Source organism: Orbicella faveolata, unplaced genomic scaffold (genome assembly GCF_042242905.1).
Source record: "Orbicella faveolata isolate gen_17 unplaced genomic scaffold, um_ofav_v1 contig_27, whole genome shotgun sequence".
Classification (NCBI taxonomy): Eukaryota; Metazoa; Cnidaria; class Anthozoa; order Scleractinia; family Merulinidae; genus Orbicella; species Orbicella faveolata.
Genome location: NW_028301555.1, coordinates 54,770 through 72,500, shown reverse-complemented (window position 1 = coordinate 72,500; position 17,731 = coordinate 54,770). Strand labels below are relative to the sequence as shown.

Below are 17,731 nucleotides of genomic sequence, written 5' to 3'. Positions count from 1 at the left end.
CTTTTTTAAGTGTTATTTGTTGAGTTAATTGCTTGTTTTTAAACAGCTCTTTTCAAGACTCACACTGTCTTGGAATTTGACAGAGAAATGAATGCTCGTCAAGTAGCTATCTTAGAGAATACTTCTGGTAGGGTTGTGGCGATAAACCAACAGGATGATACCATCATTGCAAAGGTACAGTGTATGACTACGTTATTGTCACAGAATTTTATTTAGCAATAAGATTAAACAGTTGAATTAGGTAAGTTGTTGGTTGACATAAAAAGTTCGCATTAAGTTGAGTTACTCGCCGTTGGTCTTAGCTTCTAAAGTGGATGCGATCCCAATGAAAAAGAAGTGAAAAGTTCGACACTGGGGGCCGCCATTTTGAAAGGAGCTTGAAGGCCAGGCCGCATATCCGTGACGTCATTCCGTCCGAGAGTGTGTTTGTTTTTTTGAGCTTTAGTATGGCTGCTCTTGAAGCCAGAACGTGCTAGTGATTCCGCGGGAGATAATAATCAAGTTGAATTGAATGATTGGTTGGAAAATGCTCTGTGGTGTCCTTGTGAGAGATGTGCAACCATACCGACGCAAAGAGAATGTGTTTGTTGCCGAGAACAGCCGGAGTAGGTCATCAAGATGGAAGGTACATTTTGCGGTACAATTGCAATGGACGCAGTTAGTGGAAGAGGAGGTTTATTTTTAATTACAAAGGAGGCAGCGTAATCGAGTGGTTCAGGGCGCTGGTGTTGTAATCCGGAGCTCCAGAGTTCAAGCCTCCACCCTGCCACTAGCGGGATTTGTTTCTCGGTAGTCGTCCCGTGTTCAAATCCTCGGTCAGTCACGCTTTGTAAATAGCCAACTGGTCTGCCTCCTGCCAGTTGGGTTTTTGAAATTTTTTGAAACATTTATTTCCTTTGTTTCAGTGGCATGCCTGTACACTAGCTAAGCTTACTGCTTGTATAGCTAAGTGCATGACCACTATAAATAATATTTATAATAATATTTACATTTACATTTTTACGAGATGCAATTTTGTAAGCTCGGTATCGATGAAGAGCGCCGGGTTGCGCCAGATGAAACAAACAACGAGGTCCGAGACAGTGAGACTGTAGATGAGGAGTATCGACGATGAATAAAGTGAAGGTGATCTTTTGATGGTTGCTAACACCAACACGTTGCTCTTTGCTTGATGCCTAGCCTGTTGAATTGTTGTGGCTTTCTGTTTCACTGATCTTAATCAGCTTAATCTTTATAAAATGAGAACAACGCAAAAAAAAAAAGGGAAAATCGCGAAATTGCTCTTATTGTTTTATTCTGGCTTCACAATGATGGGAAAAAAAATAGTTGAAGAAGAGTATTTCATCATCGTTTACCCTGTCAAAAGAAAATATGTATATTGTTTTTGTGCCTAAATGTGCTCGGATGTGCCATACTGAGCTGCTCAACCTTAAAGAAAAAAACAAAAAATACACAAGCAACAACCAAGACAAAAAAACAAAAACAAAACGATACAAAGCAAGATTGAGTTGCTTTGAAATACTCAGTATTACTTGTCAAGAGATAAGAGAGAGCAAAAGCCTTTCAATAATTACCAGTCGCTACCGTGCGTTCTTCATCGCTACCGAGCTTACGAAAGGTCTCCTCGCCGCTTTTGGAGTATTGTCAATATCTTTTGTTATTAAATAAACGACGATGATGATTATGATAACAGTTTAAAGTACAGTGAATTAAGTAAATGGAACTTCAATGTGTATTGCTAATTCTCCTCTTGTCCCACTTCAAAACACTTCGTCATGTAAGATTCAATATTGTTTATTGCGTTCTAGCAAAGGAAGAGCGCATCCTAATTTTATGTTGGTGTCCTGTACACTTACTGGGTGTGCTCTGTAATACAGGCGAAATTTTTTGATCGAGATTTTCGTGGTGGAAGCATGTTTAGCTACCCCAAAGATTTTTTTAGTTTTTATTCTCATAGTTTGAGATTAATCATTTCAATTTTTTTTTTAATAACTCATCTTACCTTACCAAACCACAGATTTTAGCCCGTAAAAGGTACCTCGCCCTTATTAATTTGCTCGAACGCATTATATATTTTATATTTTTCGATTCTAGAGGGGAAGAAGAAGAAGAGGAGAAGAAGAAGAAGAGAACAGAAGAAGAAGAAGAAGAAGACAAGAAGAGGAGGTAGAAGGAGAAGGAGAAGAAGAGGAATTAAGAAGGAGAACAAGGAGAAGAAGAAGAAGACGAGGACGATGAAGAGGAAGAGGAAAAAGAAGAAGAAGAAGAAGAAGAAGATGAAAAAGAAGATCCTCTAATCTTCTTCTTCGTCGTCTTCTTCTTCTTCGTCTTCTTCTTCTTCTTCTTCTTCTCCTTCTTCTTCTAGTTCTCTTCCGTTTGCTTGCAGAACATCTGTCTTACTGTATTGACAACTGCTTTTCGAAGCTTGGGAAGACGCCAAAAATACAAAAATGGATTGACTGCTGAATTGATGAATATTCCAGTGGTAGCAAAGTTCCATTCCGGTTTCCATTTAATGTGTAAGAGTCCATTGAGTGTCAACAAAATATACGCTGGACTATAGCATATAATTAAAGCAATATAGAATACAAATGTGTTTATTGCACTTTTTCTTAATTCTACCACATGCCTACCATCTCGTTCCTTGTTGCTGCTTTGAACTGAAAGCTGCTGAGCCCGCATCTCTGACTGGTGACGGCGGACAATTTGATAAATTCTTATGTAACAACATGAGGAAATTATCAGACAAACGAAGATCACTGGCGCTACCAAAAGGTGATAGACACGTTTTCTCCAAAGGTTGAAACCCGATACGACGAAGCTGATGGACCATATTATTGCCAAAGTGTATTTAACGCGAGATTTTGTCACTAAGGTAGGGTATCGAAGGTGAAAGTGAACAGCCAAAAGTCTATCAACGCTTATAGCTGATATTGTGAGGAGGGAAACTGTACATACAGAGAACCCTACCATTATCGACAGTTGAGAGATGAAACTGTTTTTTGTCAGTAGATCAGCAATGTATATCGGTTGACCAATGACACCAACTAGGAGGTCTGAAACAGCGAGACTGCAGAGCAAAGTCATCGACGTTGAGCGAATGGATGGCGTTCTTTTGATGGCGCCCAATACCACAGCGTTACTCAGAATGGATATGAGCATCAGTGGAACATTGAGAAGGCAGATTATCGTGAGAATAGTCTTGGGGTTCGCATCGCTTTCATTGTTTAAATTATGATCTACCGATCCATTGCTGTCTCTTCCGGTGTCGTTCATCATCAGTGTCTGCGTCGATATAATCAACTTGCCACTGCCAGCTACCTTTTCCACAAATGGCAACAGTAAATAGAATAATTCTTTGACGTTTTTTCTTGCTTTAGGGAAAAGCAAGGCAACATGAACGTTAAGACCCAGCCATTAAGATCCTTCAACAGCCGTTGTTCCCACTTAGTGCCGGAAATGCTTTTCACCCAGACGGTTTCTTCAGATGTATCAATCAGCAGCCATTATTTATCCAAAATAAACGGACAATTTAAGTTGTTATTTATACAGAAGATCCCCGCTGACTAGAACTCGGTTAACTTAAACTGCCTGCGTTCTCAGACAAAAGCCGGTTTCCCTTTGATTTGATCCCATTTTTTTCAGTAATTTACCATCACCTAAATTAAAGTCGCTTGACTCAAAATCCCTACTGCGACTCAAGTAAAATACATGTTAATTTTCATCGGCTGAAATTTGCCTCTGATCTTTCGAACCGGGGGCAGATGGAACGGAAATTTTAATTAAGGGAAGACTTTCGGAATAACCAGTGAACTGTTGAAATTCCGAAATGTGAACCATTCAACTGGAATGGTAGACGGCGAGCAGTCTCTCTTTTGCTCGAAAATTAGAGAAGAACAGAAGAAAGAACGCAAAACAACATGGACGTGCTAACGTGACATGCGAAGCCGCGAACCGGAAGTTATAAGCGCATCTTTGTGGCTAATACTCCAAAAAATGTATGGGGAACAGTTTCGGATAATTTGCATATTGAAGCGGTTTTAAATGAGAAGTTGCTAGCAAACACTTAACTAGAACTTTGAGGGACTTTAATCGTCTCAATATGAGCTATCATTAAAATGGAGTCGTAGTAGAAAAAAAAAATCAAGACACATTTCGGCTTTTTAATTGAAATATTGAACCCCTTTGATCGATTGGATCGATTGGAAAAGCTAATTCTAAATATTTTGTTTTGGCAGGGATAGCGAGGGTGGGTCAATCACTTTTAAATACAATTAGAATATAGTGAAGAAATAACAAAAAACAAATGTTAAAGTAAAAATGCAAATTACATTAAGCAATAGTGCAACGCAAAACACACCAATAAAAAGCAACAGATGTGAAATTTACGATCGCAGTCAAGACGTTTTTCATGTAATTTGTCCATCACCTATTCATGTTTATAAAAACAAATGACAATATGTGTGGCAGGCGAGACATGTCAAGAATTGATAACGCATTCGGAGCGTTTGATAAAAATTTTGTTTATGGAGCCTCTCAGAGTCTTGGTTTTACAAACATTGCAAATTGCCGTGACATCAATAAAGAATATAAAAAAGACACACATCTTTATGTGTCAAGATAAGCCCGTAGAAAAGATAAATCAAGATAAGCTAATATCAGAGGATGGTGTCAGGTATCAACCTCTTACATGTTTCTCAGCTTATAACTTTCCTTAGTGTTTATGTCTACTCTCGACATCTAAGTTTCAGGTGTTTACCTTCAAGTACATTTTTATATTTGCATAAATTAAAATTAGATCTGAACAAAAATCTCCGAGGTCAGATTGAGGCACAGGAAGCAAAACTGCGTCAAGTCTTATGGCAGATGTAAACAAGGACCATAGGAAATTGCAATCACATATTTGTATGTTTACATTCAACCTGGTTGCCAGGCCTTTTCCCTGCAAATTTTCCCTTCCAAATTCCAAAGAAAAGGCCCTGATAACGAGTTTGTTTTTCAGCTGGCCGGTAACGGTCAGTAGCTATAATACTACACCTAATTGACTTGTAATGTTAAAACAATGGTATCACACAAATTGCCAATTGTTGTTAAACAAGCTGTGGTCATCTTAACGGCATAAAAGGGTACCATAGCAACGATACAACCTATTAAAAACACATTTAGTTTTAGTTTTAAGTGCTTATAATTCAAACACGGTTGGCTGAAACCTATCTTTATAGCGGAGCTCCGGCGAGCCGAAGGGCCGCCAAGCGGAGCTCCATACTCGTTGAAACCCGTGAATCGCTTTTCTTATGGTAAAAGTGGCTAACGGTATTGCTCGTGGGCGCGTACGCAGAAAGACGACGACGATGACGTCGCGCAACATAGCGGCCATACTCAAGCTAATAGGACACGTGGCCTTAGTTAACAGCGTACATCTTTGATATTGGACATCCATTTTATGGTCAACTGACACTACTCAAAAACTAGGTATCCGCTGACTATTATCACGTAACCATATTGCAGCTTCGCCTAAATATCAACTAGACTTGGAAATAGCGAAAAAACTCGAATTTCTTTCTTAACGAACTCCAGTGAAATTTGCGAACTTGAGTTATGCTAGCTGATACTTACCTGAATATTTATATCTATGGAAGAATCGTCTTCTTGGATTAGCCTTCAAAACAAGCTGGATCAAGATTTGGAAACCTCTAAAAGAAGAAATCTTTAATGTTCCGTGACCTGCCCTCTGCTATAAATTCCATGCACACGCCGACGTCATGTTTGTCGTAAAACCAACTGAACTCCACTGACAGTTTCAATAGGCAACCCCAAAATAAACAATCCCCAAAAATGTAGAGTAAAATTGGCTGTCTTCATGGACAGTTAGAAGCTAGAGTCAAGTTCCATTACCTTTAAAAAGTGCTTGATTTTATTTGTTTGCGTCGACTTTGTTCACTCATTATTTCTTACTGTCACGTTCGAATACCGCGAATCGATCACGCCAAAACACTGTAGACCATGCAGACTGCAGACACTTGTTTGGGCCTTTAATTTTGACTCAATTTTTGTTTTGTTTTGTTTTTGGTTCTAGTTACAAAAGAGTGTTCGATACATTAAAAGTTTGTCATTTATCCACAGGCCGCACGAGCGCAGTATGTATGTGACTTTTGATTCAATAGACAAACGCGTAAAAGGCTCTGTATGGGAAACTTACTCAGTCTGCACGGTCCTGCAGTGTTTTGGCGTGACCGATACTGCGGCAGTATTCGAACGTGACAGTAACTACTGAGTGAACAAAGTAAAATCAAGCACTTTTTAAAGGTTCTTCCTATCCTAGTCCAAGTGAATTCGAAAACAAAACAAATCGTCTGGCATCCTACCCTCACCTAAAAAGGTAGTGGTTCGTTAGTTTTCTTTCAGTTTAAACAAATGGTTGTGGCGGTCATGAGCAAAGGATAAAGATCTATTAGGATCTTCCCCTTGTCTGTCAGCATCCAGTTCCTTGATGGTAAAACCCTCCCCTTAAATTTCATTCCTTAGTTCATTGGAAATGCTAGCCGGCGGCCTAATTCCACGGTCAATCTCGTAGTAATGGCTTTCCAGCATATAGTTTCCATCGTTGGCGAGAAGCGAATGCATTTTCTTCGTGTATCGTTTGCCTCGGTCTCTAGCTGAAGCTACGATCGCAGACAAGGAACCACGAACTTCCAACCGACATCTTCTTCCTCGAAGGTGAACAAATCACAGCAAAAGATTGTGATCTTCTCTTTGCTTTTTTGGACTTCGGCTGGCTCGTCGCCTGCGGCCATTTTCACTGACTCCAGCGTAAAAGTCAGGTTATTTTCTGTAAAGAGACTCTCAATTGCTTTCTTAGCTACCTCCACTCCCACAATAGTGTGTCCTTGGTCAGCTAACCACCGCATGTCGACAGATTTCCCACACAGGGGAAAGAACACTCGTGGTTCGACCTTCCACCAGTGAGTTCGCCCACGTAGTTGATGAGGTATTCATTTACTTCTTCTCTATGCCAGCCAATTTTACCAATTTTTGCTTGCTTGTAATATACATATTAACTCTTGGTCTTCGGCCATCGTAGCTTGAGGAGGTCCATAAACTATAGTGAAAAACTGTGACCGAGGTCACAATCCCAAGGTCACAGTTTTTCATTATACGGACCGACCCTAAGCAGGCCAATAACATGGTTATCTTTTTTTCTTGCGATTAATTAGCTTACAAGTAGGTTTGCTTACGCAACTTTGTCATTGAATTGGCTTGCGTGTAGTCTACAAACCATGATTGTGACTTAAACAGCACACGAGTACATACGACTAACATACGAGTACATACCAGTAACATACGACTATATACGAGTGCATATGAGTAACATACGAGTACATACGAGTAACGTACGAGTAACATACGAGTAAACACGAGTAACATACGAGTTCATACGATTACATACGAGTAAAATGCATCGCTACCACAATTCACGAGGGAAGTCCGTGTAGGCCTGTCATTATCTTCATAGCGCTATGGTTTGTTGCAGTTCCCGAGTATGTCTGGTTACAGTCACCCGCCTAAAGAATTTATAGCTCATTTTTTTCAATTTTCAATATACATTGATTAACACTTTGTGAAGTAGAAAATTCATTTCAAAGTAAAATTATTGTTTCCAGTCTTTATTGAACCGTTTTCTGACTTGCACTATGGAAGGGTGAATTATTGTACATAAACAATAAATTTGATCTGGATTAAAATATATATAGATTTTAAATGCACATATGATAAAAGAATAACAAAAATTTGCAAATTTGAAAGTTTTACCCTTACATGGGGAAAGGAAGAGGGTTTCAATGCATTGAACAGCACGCCACACACATATTACTTCGAGGAATATAATTCTATGAGGTATTTACGCGCGCTAAATGTTGTGTGCAAGCATCGTAATCTGCGTTTATTACGCGCAACGTCGCATCATATCACATCAGCGCCTAGGCTTGTGTGTGCGTGTGTGGTGCGCGTATGGCGGACGCATGTATGTGGCACACGCGCATGGGTGTGGTACGCGCGTGTGTGGCACTTGCGCGCGCTCGCAGGTGTGTGCAAGATGCATATGCGAAAATGAAATGTAAAGAGAAAAATGGTACATTTCATTTTATTACCCTCCCGCCATCGTATGTTGCTCCTATATATTTGTATGTAACCAATTTATTGGTATATAACCTGTATATTACCGTATGTGTCTGTATGTACTCGTATGTTATTCGTATGTACTGGTAGGTTACCCGTATGTTACTCGTAAGTACTCGTATGTTACTCGTATATACTTGTATCTACTCGTATGTTACTTGTATGTTACTTATTCGTACTCGTATGTTACTCGTATGTACTCGTGTGGTGTTTTAGTCACGATCTACTAACCATTCCTAAAAAAATGTATGAAAGAACAGATTTATTTCGAGCTACTTTATGTTAGTTCCATTTAGTTCACCAGTTAAGTTCTCCAAAAGTGTTTTTCCGGTGTGAAATTTCGTCCAAAGTTTGAAGTTGTACTACATAACAATAACTGTCAGTCGTTACGAAACACTCGAAATCAGACTTTTCTACCGTAAACTGAGTAGCAGATAGCGAGCAAATTCGTTAAGTGTATTCCACAGAAATTGTCTCAAATCCAGCAACGACTGAGATAGGTAAACTTGACTGAAATTGACTCATTTTTTGCTTAAAATTGTACAGAGAGACAAGCAGGATGACGCGCGATTGCTACAAACAGCCAAGCAAACTTTCACAACTTCAAAAACCCAATTGAATATACCTACAGTGGCTTTCCTTGCCTTTTAAAGGTGAAGAGAGACAAACTTGCGTTGATTAATTAAGAAATAGAAAACATGTACCGTGATTCTATCGAGTTTTAATGCAAATGTACTAGCGTTCCGCCTATCAGAATGCCTTTCTCTGATTGGCTACGCTACCCACTATCAATTCCGTGATAGATAGTGAGTAGCGTAGCAGCGTGTCGTTGTTAACAAAATGACGGCTGCTTCTTGGCGTTTTCGAAGTGTATGTAAAGAGGATGTAGATCAAGTTTTGAACGACTAGTAGATTTATACTAAAACAATTAAATTATTCGCTCTCGATTTCCATGCGTGATAGTTCACCACTAAATTTTCTCCGATTCTTATTGGTTTAAATTGACCACGTGAGGCGATAGTGCTCATCCATGAAGAGACACTATCAGCCCATAGTGCCCGTCCGAGGAAATTACCCGAATGGATAGTATTCGTCCGTGAAAATATTTCTGTAAACAAGCGGGCTTATAGAAAATAAACAATTGAATTTGTATTAAGAGGGTTTTTGTTTGTTTTCTTTTTCAAATTTTACGTTTGGCTTTCACGGCTTTCATCTAAAAAAGTTGAAAATTATTCAATATGATTTTTGAACTGGCGCACGGAAGAAAATTTGGTGGTGAGCAATAAAGACAATAGAGTGTTTCTGTCGAGGAACTATCGGTCTGATAGTTGCGCTTTGGAAATTTGATGTTCTTAAAACTAGCATATTTGCGAACATTTGTATTAAGAACATCAAATTTCCGCGGGGCAACTATCAGCCGATAGTTCCTCGACAGAAACACTCTATTGTTTAAATAGAAATCTCGAGCTCTTAATCTAATTGCTTATTAGAAAACAGTCCTAAGAAAATACGTAAAAATCGTGTTTCTGGAACTCGATACAAACAGAACTAGCACGATCTGTTGACGTAATGCATGATGGCGCGAGCAAAGAGAATTTACATTTTGATGATCAAAGTTAACAAGTTGTTCACCTTTTTTTCGTGGCAGTTTTTTTTTAAAGAAATAGAAAACATGTTCTCCGTTTCTTTATCGAGTTTTAGTATTTATTAAATCCGTTTTGAAATCACTGGTTATCCTTGCAACCTGATTGGCTTTCAGTGGTGCGATTTATTCACGAATCGCACTATTTTTTGCTCTAAATCACGTCTTTTTCTCAGCCAATGAGAATGGGACAGTAAAACAAAACAACCAATCAGATTTAAAGGTTAGTTTAAAGTAACCAATAAAATTTCAGGAAAATAAAAGGCAAAAAGCAATTGTGTGGCGAATTTTGCAACTATTACTGCCAAAACTTTGTTGTTATTGTTGTTTTTTTCCCAAAACAATTGACGAATTTAATTAATTACAGTTTCTGAATGACGATTATGAGTTCCTTCTGACTAAAGACCTACTTTAATGGAAGTTTCCATCTTTCAATGTCTATTTTGACGAATATTTTAGTGATTTTTCTTCAACATCTGCTCAAGATCCGCATGATACTGAGTCCAGCAAAACACAAACAAACGAAAACCACACAGCAAATTCAGAGCCATCCCAAGAAGATAGATGTTTCCAGGTTTTCGGTAGTTTCAAACCAAGCAATACAAGAGCTCGACTCTGTCGCTGTGAATAAAAATACGCCCCGCTCCACAAAACAGTGAATGAACGAACTTCCGAGGCTGGCCGGTGCCTGTCCCGCCATATTGAAAATATCTTGAAAGAACTTGACAAGGTCCTGATAGTATTAAGAGGCTGTCCGTGTAAGAACCGACCTCTCGATTTTCGGCCCAAAACGGAATTTCTTCAAACTTTCTGTGTGAAACAGTTAGTCCGTATGATAAACAAAAATAGCAGTAATGAGAATTATGCTAGGGCCGCGAAGCGGCCTGAAGTTATAATTCAAATTATATGAACAGAGGAAGTGAGAAATAAGAGACAACAAATGGTAGGAATTTCCTAGTTACTGCTTCAAACCACTTTTTAACACCATCAGAAGGGCGAACCCCCATAAAGAAACAATAAAAGGGACCTGGGTATACCCACAAGGCCCTGGGACCTAGATCTCGTGGTTCCGTGATGCTTCGTTGGCTTTTTGACGCCATGGAATAGACAGGCAAAAGAGAGACTCCATAGGAGGAAGGGAAGAAGGGTGGGAAGCTCATATATTTCTCACTTCATCTGTTCATATAATTTGAATTATAACTTCAGGCCGCTTCGCGGCCCTAGTATAATTCTCATAATATTTCACAGACTCCGTTCGAAATATACGAGACAACAAATGGTAGTTTTTAACGCTGCTACTAAGAGCAATAAAACAGCCATGGTTCCACATAACAAAACATTTAAATTATATGTTTATTATATGTATAAAACAAAACTCAGCAGAAGAATAGCTGAGTGTACAAGTAGATCTACTGTGAGGATAACAACTCAGTAGCAAAGTCTGAAGTAAACAAGGGTTTATAGTAAAATGTTCTGAAAATTGAAGCAGAAGACCAGTCGGCAATTGACATGATAGTCGACAGCGGGACAAATGCATTGACAGCTGCTGTCGTAGATGCACCACGCACAGAGTGAGCTTTACTGAAAAACGTGACTGTCTATTCCTGCTGCACTCATAAAGGTTCGTAGCTAACGCCTCAACGATGTAGAAGTGACCAGTTTGTGGGGGCGTTTAAATGAAATAAACAACTAATCGGGAAGATAAGACGGGATAACGGGTCGAACGTTCCTGGATGATTTTAGATATTGTCTAAAACAATCTATGGGACAGAGCTTCTTGTCTTGGTCAAAGCGGGCAAAAAATGCTTCCGATGGTTTATCTGCACTGCCAGTTTTTCTAGGGACGGTGAGTTTGAAAAAACACCCCTTCTGGAAGGACGCTGCAATGTCTGAGATCCAGGAAAGCCAAGGTGGAAATCCGTTCAGGACAGGTTAATGCAAACAGGGTGACTAACTTCATTGAGATAGCTTTAAGTGATAGGGTGCTGTTTTCCCCCAAAGAAATCATGTATTTAATCATAACATCAGCATTCCAGGTATGGGAATACCTGGGCTTTGCAGGACGTTTATTGGGAGCTCCTTTAAGGAACCTAGTAACGTAAGGATGCTGACCCATTGAAAAAACCGTTTATCTTTGGATGAGTTGACGAAATAGCAGAACGAAGGACGGTAAGTGATCGGTATGCTAAGTCTTCGTTAAAGAGTTCTTTTAAGAAAATTAGAATGTCACTTATAGATGACGAAAGATAATCAATTTGCCGTCTAGTGATACGACGAGGTGGAAGTACGAGTAGTTGCAATGAATAGATCAGCAACGTTTGTTGGAATGCCTTCAGCTTGGAAACGTTAGTAGAGATGTGAAACACGGCCAAGTGAAGGCGAGGATACATTGGATGAACTCGGTTCAGGCCGGTCGGGTCCGTTAAGAGGGTTGGACCGTCCGGTAGCAACACGGGCTGAGATATAGAAGTCTCAGTAGAATCAGCCACCAAGGCTGGACATGCCAAACTGGAGCAACGAGAATTAGCTCCGTTTGGTCGATTGTTACCTTCGTCAGGGTTTTGAATATCAGATTGAAGTGGGGGGGGGGGGGCATAGCCCGTAGAGGAGCCCAGGTTATCGTAAAGGCTTTGTGTAGATGGCTCCAGGGTCGGGTCTCCAACTGATGTAATCCGTGAGTTCGTTGGTTAGACGACTCGCAAGCAGATCCGTCTGACTATTCAGCAGAAAAGGCTGAATAATTGTTGAGACCAACTTCCACTCGTCTATGTCCTTGAATTCTTTGGACTTCCTGTCCGCTGAAACGTTGTCTCTTCCTGGGATGTGAGAAGCTATCAAAAGGATGTCTCTTTCCTGACACCAATCCCACATCTCTAAGACCAGAGTCATAAGTTGGGGGAACGTGTCCCCCCTTTGTTGTTGATGTAAGCGATGGCGGTAGTGTTGTCTAGCCAGACAGATACGGTTACGTGAGACTTACCTTTGAGACAGGTTTTTCAGTAAAGCCAAAAAAGGACGCCTTTAGCTCTAGATAATTGATGTGTTGGAGAGACTCTTTTGTGACCATCCTTTTGCACCCCAACCTTTCTTGGAAGCGTCAGTTGTGATCATATCCGGCGAAGGAAGGTCCACGGGATTGCCGTTTGCATTGAGTGTGTGTTTCAACCACTGAGCTCGTTCTACTTTGGCACTCGGTGACAGGGCAATCAAAGCGTCGTAAGACTCCTGGTTCATTTGTAGGCCTGTTATCAGATCTGACTGCAAGTGACGAAAGTGTAGTGGAGCTCGCCAAATGGCTGGTCCCGAGGACTCTAACAGGCCTATTAAACTTGCTAGGTTTCGCAATTTGAAACTTTGAGAAACGAGCAGCCGGAGACAACAGTCTAGAATTTTGTTGGCCTTTTCTGCCGTGAGTGATATTATCATGCACATTGAGTCGATTTGGAAACCCGGGAAGGTTATTACTTGTGTTGGAATCAGTAATGATTTCTTGAGGTTTATTTTAAAGCGTAGGGACTGAAGGAGAGTCACTACCAGCTGAGTAGTTTTCACAGCTCCGTCCAGGTAAATAAGGACTCGAATGGCCTTCCTCCTCAGGAATGGAGCAACAGGTTTTAGAACTTTCGTAAAAATTCTGGGGGCTGAACACAGGCCGAATGGAAGAGCTTTGAACTGGTAACATGTTCCCTTCCAAAAGATGCGAAGGAACTTTCGGGAAGACTCGCGAACAGGCACAGAAAGGTAAGCATCTTTTAAGTCTGCATATATTTGCATAAAATCTCTGGTAAAAGCAACGTCTTTAGGCAACTAAGGTTTTCCATCTAGAAATGCTCGTTTACAATGAACTTGTTCAAAGAACGTATCACCGGACGCAAAGATCCTTTTTGAATACAAGAAACAGGCGGCTGTTAAAAAAAACTGTCTCTGGTAAAAGGGGACTTATGTATGGCCCCTTTCTGCAATAACTCGTTCACGTCCTGGGATATTAGGAGCGCCTCCTGACCCGATGTTTGGGTAAATGATGGAGACTTTTGAAAAGGAGTTTTGAGGAAACTTATAATGTAACCTGAAACAATTGAGAGAATCTGCGGGTCCGATGTTAGGGTTCTCCAAGACACCATGCACTCTGGGAGTCTGGCTGAGGTCCCTTCTGGGGAGGGGGACGAAAAAGCCGTTTTTTGAACGAGGCCCTTAGTAATTTGACAGAGATTTAGAAGGGTGGGAATACCCAGTGGATTGATATTTGTTAAAGGTGTCTCCTCGATGTCTGCTTTGAGACTGGGAACTATTACTACATCTAGAAAAGGATTTCCCTGTAGTCTGTGCCAATTTTTTTTTTGTGTGAGACCCCTTGACAACTCGGCATGTTTTGAGGCTAAGAGGGGGAAATCATCTCCAAATAGCCATGATTTTGCATTAGGCAGAGGTAGTTCCGCGAGGTTTGTCCTCGAACGGTTTATGACTGCGAGGCCTCTCTGTCGTTTCAGGATAGACAGTTGAGCATTGGCTGAGCCCAAAAGGCAAAGAACTTGTTCAAAAGCTACTTCGATTTCCTCATAAAGCGGAGCTGAATCGTTTTCGATACAATCATGAAGACCACAAAGTGGGCCCGTGGCAATTAAGAAAGTACACTGAACATTAAATTTTTCCTCATCCCTTTCTTGTACAAACTTTTTCACTTTAAATTGTTGCTCGAGTTGTAGAGCAGAGAGTGCATCCACTTCAGGAGTCGCCCAGTCATCCAAAATAGCAAGAGATGGCTGGTAAGATAAAATGTAATTTTCTCCAAAAAGTAGTATCCAGAAACTTGGAGAAAGAAGCTGATGGTTTCCAGGGGTTGACTTGGCAACTGGGTCGAACGGCCCATGATCATTACTAGATTTCGTTGAGTTTTCAGCTTCGTCAGATGTCTTGCTAGACTCTGTTGGTGCCTTAGTAGGCGCTACGGGTGCCTGAATAGGATCTACGGGTGCCCAACGGGCGTAGTAGCAGTCTTAAAAGACGCTTCGGTCGCCAAATATTTGCTAATCCCAAAGCCTGACGTTTCACCAGCCATAATGGACAAAGCATCATCATCAGTATCTGCAATAGTTTCTGGCTGATTTGCACGGGACTCAAACGAGTCTCTTCGGTTGGAAAGACGTTCAATCGACTGAAGAATCGTCTGAAGTGAATCGTTTTCGTCCTTACGCCGTTTCGGCGGGGACCCTTTATGACGTACGTCAGGCGACGAAACAGAGTTTTGGCGGGAAGATGGCAACCGAGAGCGAGACCTTTTTCGCGACTTGTGTCTTCTATGGGACATATTCAGCGATTTTAAATATCCTGTAGAGGGACAAATATCACCTAAAAGAAACTTACTGTGTAAAAACACAGAGGCAAACCCTAAAAAACGGTTAGAATTTGTAAAAAAACAGGGCAAAAGCAAAATACTTATTGAATGGTTTGAAGCACAAGGAAAAAAGCCACCGAAGCATCACGGGACCACGAGATCTAGGTCCCAGGGTCTTGTGGGTATACCCAGGCCCCTTTTATTGTTTCTTTAGGGGGTTCGCCCTTCTGATGGCGTTAAAAAATGGTTTGAAGCACTAACTGGGAAATTCCTACCATTTTTTGTCTCATATATTTCGAACGGAGTCTGTTAAATATAATTTAGCTTTTTTCAATATTTCTGGCGACGACTTCCGAGTACGGTCTAAAACCGTAAAACCGTTCTGTTTCGATTCAAATTTAGGCGTTGCACTGAAGGAGCTGAAAAATTACGCTTTCACTCAAATACAATAAAACTTACAGATAATTTTATTTCATATTTTTTCTTTCGATTAACGGTAAAATATTTAAAATCGAGCTCAAGAAAAATTAGTTATGATTTTTTGAAAATGCCCCACAGGGAGCCTTCTCAAAATTTAAGCGGTCATGCTGCTGGTTGAAGGAGTGTTTCTCAAAAGTGTAACGTGATCTGGAGCCCTGATCAATATCCATGTTTAATACTAAGGCTAGTGTATCGATAAGAGGAAATAAAACTTTGGGCACTAACCTTTTGGAACTACAGGAGTTCGATCAACATAGCTAATATTGAGCTGCGAAAGCTTGCGTGACACAATTTCGCACCGATTATTGGTCCTAAGTTTCCCGCATGAAATATTATCTTGAAGCAAATATTCTCAAAACGTGCTTTTTGCTCTGGATAAGGCATGAAAAGCCTTAAATTCACGAAATATTCTTCCAATTGGGAATTTATAGGCTAAAATGAGCGTCTACAGTCTGGCCCAAAAGCTGTTTCTGAAATTCAGTTAAATAATTAAGGTTTGGACTATATGTAAAAGGACTCTCATATTTAACAACTAGAACCGTTAATCATCTCTTTTCAGCATGTCAGTGACATTCTTACGTATTACCGCGTTGTTTTAAAGTTGCAATAACAATGACTGCAACATTTTCACGCTGAATTACACGCTTTCTATCTTTGGCTTCATTTTCTTTGAAATAGCGTTTATCTCTTAATACCAGCATTGTTGCTTAAGTAGTTCTCTTCAGCGAATTCAATTTATGCAAATTTGGTGCAGGTTAACACCGCGATGTGTCAATAGGGAGTTCATAGTTCTGCGAGCAAAAAGAAAAAAAAAAGAACAGAATGGGCGTCTGGAATTCAATGTTTATTCTACTCACTGTGTTTCCGATGGCGTGCAAGAAGGCAAATAAAGTTGACAGTGCTACTAGTTTAACACAGCTACACAAAGTTCTGCGATTCTCCACAATATATTTACCATTATTTCACGCTGTTAAAACCATTTTCGTTCAAAAAAAATCGTTTAGCCGTATTTGCAACGCCCAATACATTCTGAAGAAGACACTTTGTGAACTTGTTTTCCTAACGGCGACATTCACATCCTTCTAAGAATTTGGAAAGGTTAACTACCAAATTCTTTTTCCGATCTTTTGCAGCAAAGAGAACTTCAAAACATCTAAGTATCTCCCTCAACATAACTACACTGAAACTGTCTAGTTTCTCGTCTCGTGAGAGGTCAGGCAGTAGGAGTCATAGCAGATTGGATGTCTAGGACTGAGTTGGGCGGCTACATTCTCCAGTAGCCCATGCCTTTCTTGCTCTTCCTCCTCTGCGTACACGTCCTCTATCTGCAGCTCGTGGTTCCCTTGCCTTCTACGTGTGGCCGCCATTCTCAAGAAAAAGCCTTGCACTTGACTTTTCGTTAGCCAGTCTTTTCTTTCAAACATCCGCGAACCATCTGGTTTCCTCAATGTTCCCATGTCTGCAGCCACTTTTCCGGGATCTGCTTTGTTGCCAGTTCTCTCTCCGAGGTCGAATTTCGTGGTTAGCTACTGTTTAACCTCATCCGTAAACCGCACAGCTTGACTGCGAGGCTTGTGAGTTTGTCACACACCGTTTCGGAGCCCCGGCGTACTTGGTGGTGTTCGCCAACGTCAAGATGACTCTCAAGCTCACTGAATTTCTTAAAAACCATCTGACATCCAGGTTCAGAGCAGATGAAGAGACCGCTGCTTTTGTTCGTCATCACTTGACGTAGCCTTATGGAATCGAGTTTCCTTGACTGCGAAAAGGTCTACATCTACAACAAGATCTGTTGGACCTTGGGGCTTTGCGAAGATGTCTTGGTAGGGAATTACTTTACTTTTCCGTACGCCATAAGCTCTCCACACCCGAATTCCATTTAATTCAAATCTAAAGTTATGATTGCTACTGAAATCATCCACTTCATTTGTTTTTTGAGTCTCATTTATTGAGCAAAGGCAGGCAGTTGTGCCTAGAAGAGGACGTTCGGAAAGCGCTGTACACATGTTCTTGCAGAAAGAACGTCGTTTCCCTCACTGCAATATCGTCGGATCGCTGATTTCACGGGAAAGAAAAAATATGAAATAAAATTATCTGTAAGT

At 40.5% G+C, this 17,731-nt stretch overlaps 1 protein-coding gene and 3 pseudogenes across 1 annotated transcript; all 4 read right to left on the bottom strand.

Annotated features, from left to right (window-relative positions):
- Positions 1 to 425: 425 nt before the first annotated feature.
- Positions 426 to 3,707, bottom strand: LOC149106991 (histamine H2 receptor-like). The gene has a single exon (XM_089297065.1). It carries the CDS (start codon positions 3,277 to 3,279, stop codon positions 2,362 to 2,364), a length of 918 nt encoding a protein of 305 aa, XP_089153191.1. The 5' UTR covers positions 3,280 to 3,707; the 3' UTR covers positions 426 to 2,361.
- Positions 3,708 to 6,123: 2,416 nt separating this feature from the next.
- LOC110053080 (putative thiopurine S-methyltransferase) lies at positions 6,124 to 7,341 on the bottom strand (annotated as a pseudogene).
- Positions 7,342 to 12,159: 4,818 nt separating this feature from the next.
- On the bottom strand, positions 12,160 to 13,090 carry LOC149106990 (uncharacterized; annotated as a pseudogene).
- A 742-nt stretch (positions 13,091 to 13,832) lies between these two features.
- On the bottom strand, positions 13,833 to 15,028 carry LOC149106989 (uncharacterized; annotated as a pseudogene).
- Positions 15,029 to 17,731: the final 2,703 nt, after the last annotated feature.

Excerpts from the sequence above, each read along its gene's own strand:
- LOC149106991 (XM_089297065.1), bottom strand. The coding sequence starts at position 3,279 with ATGATGAACGACACCGGAAGAGACAGCAATGGATCGGTAGATCATAAT.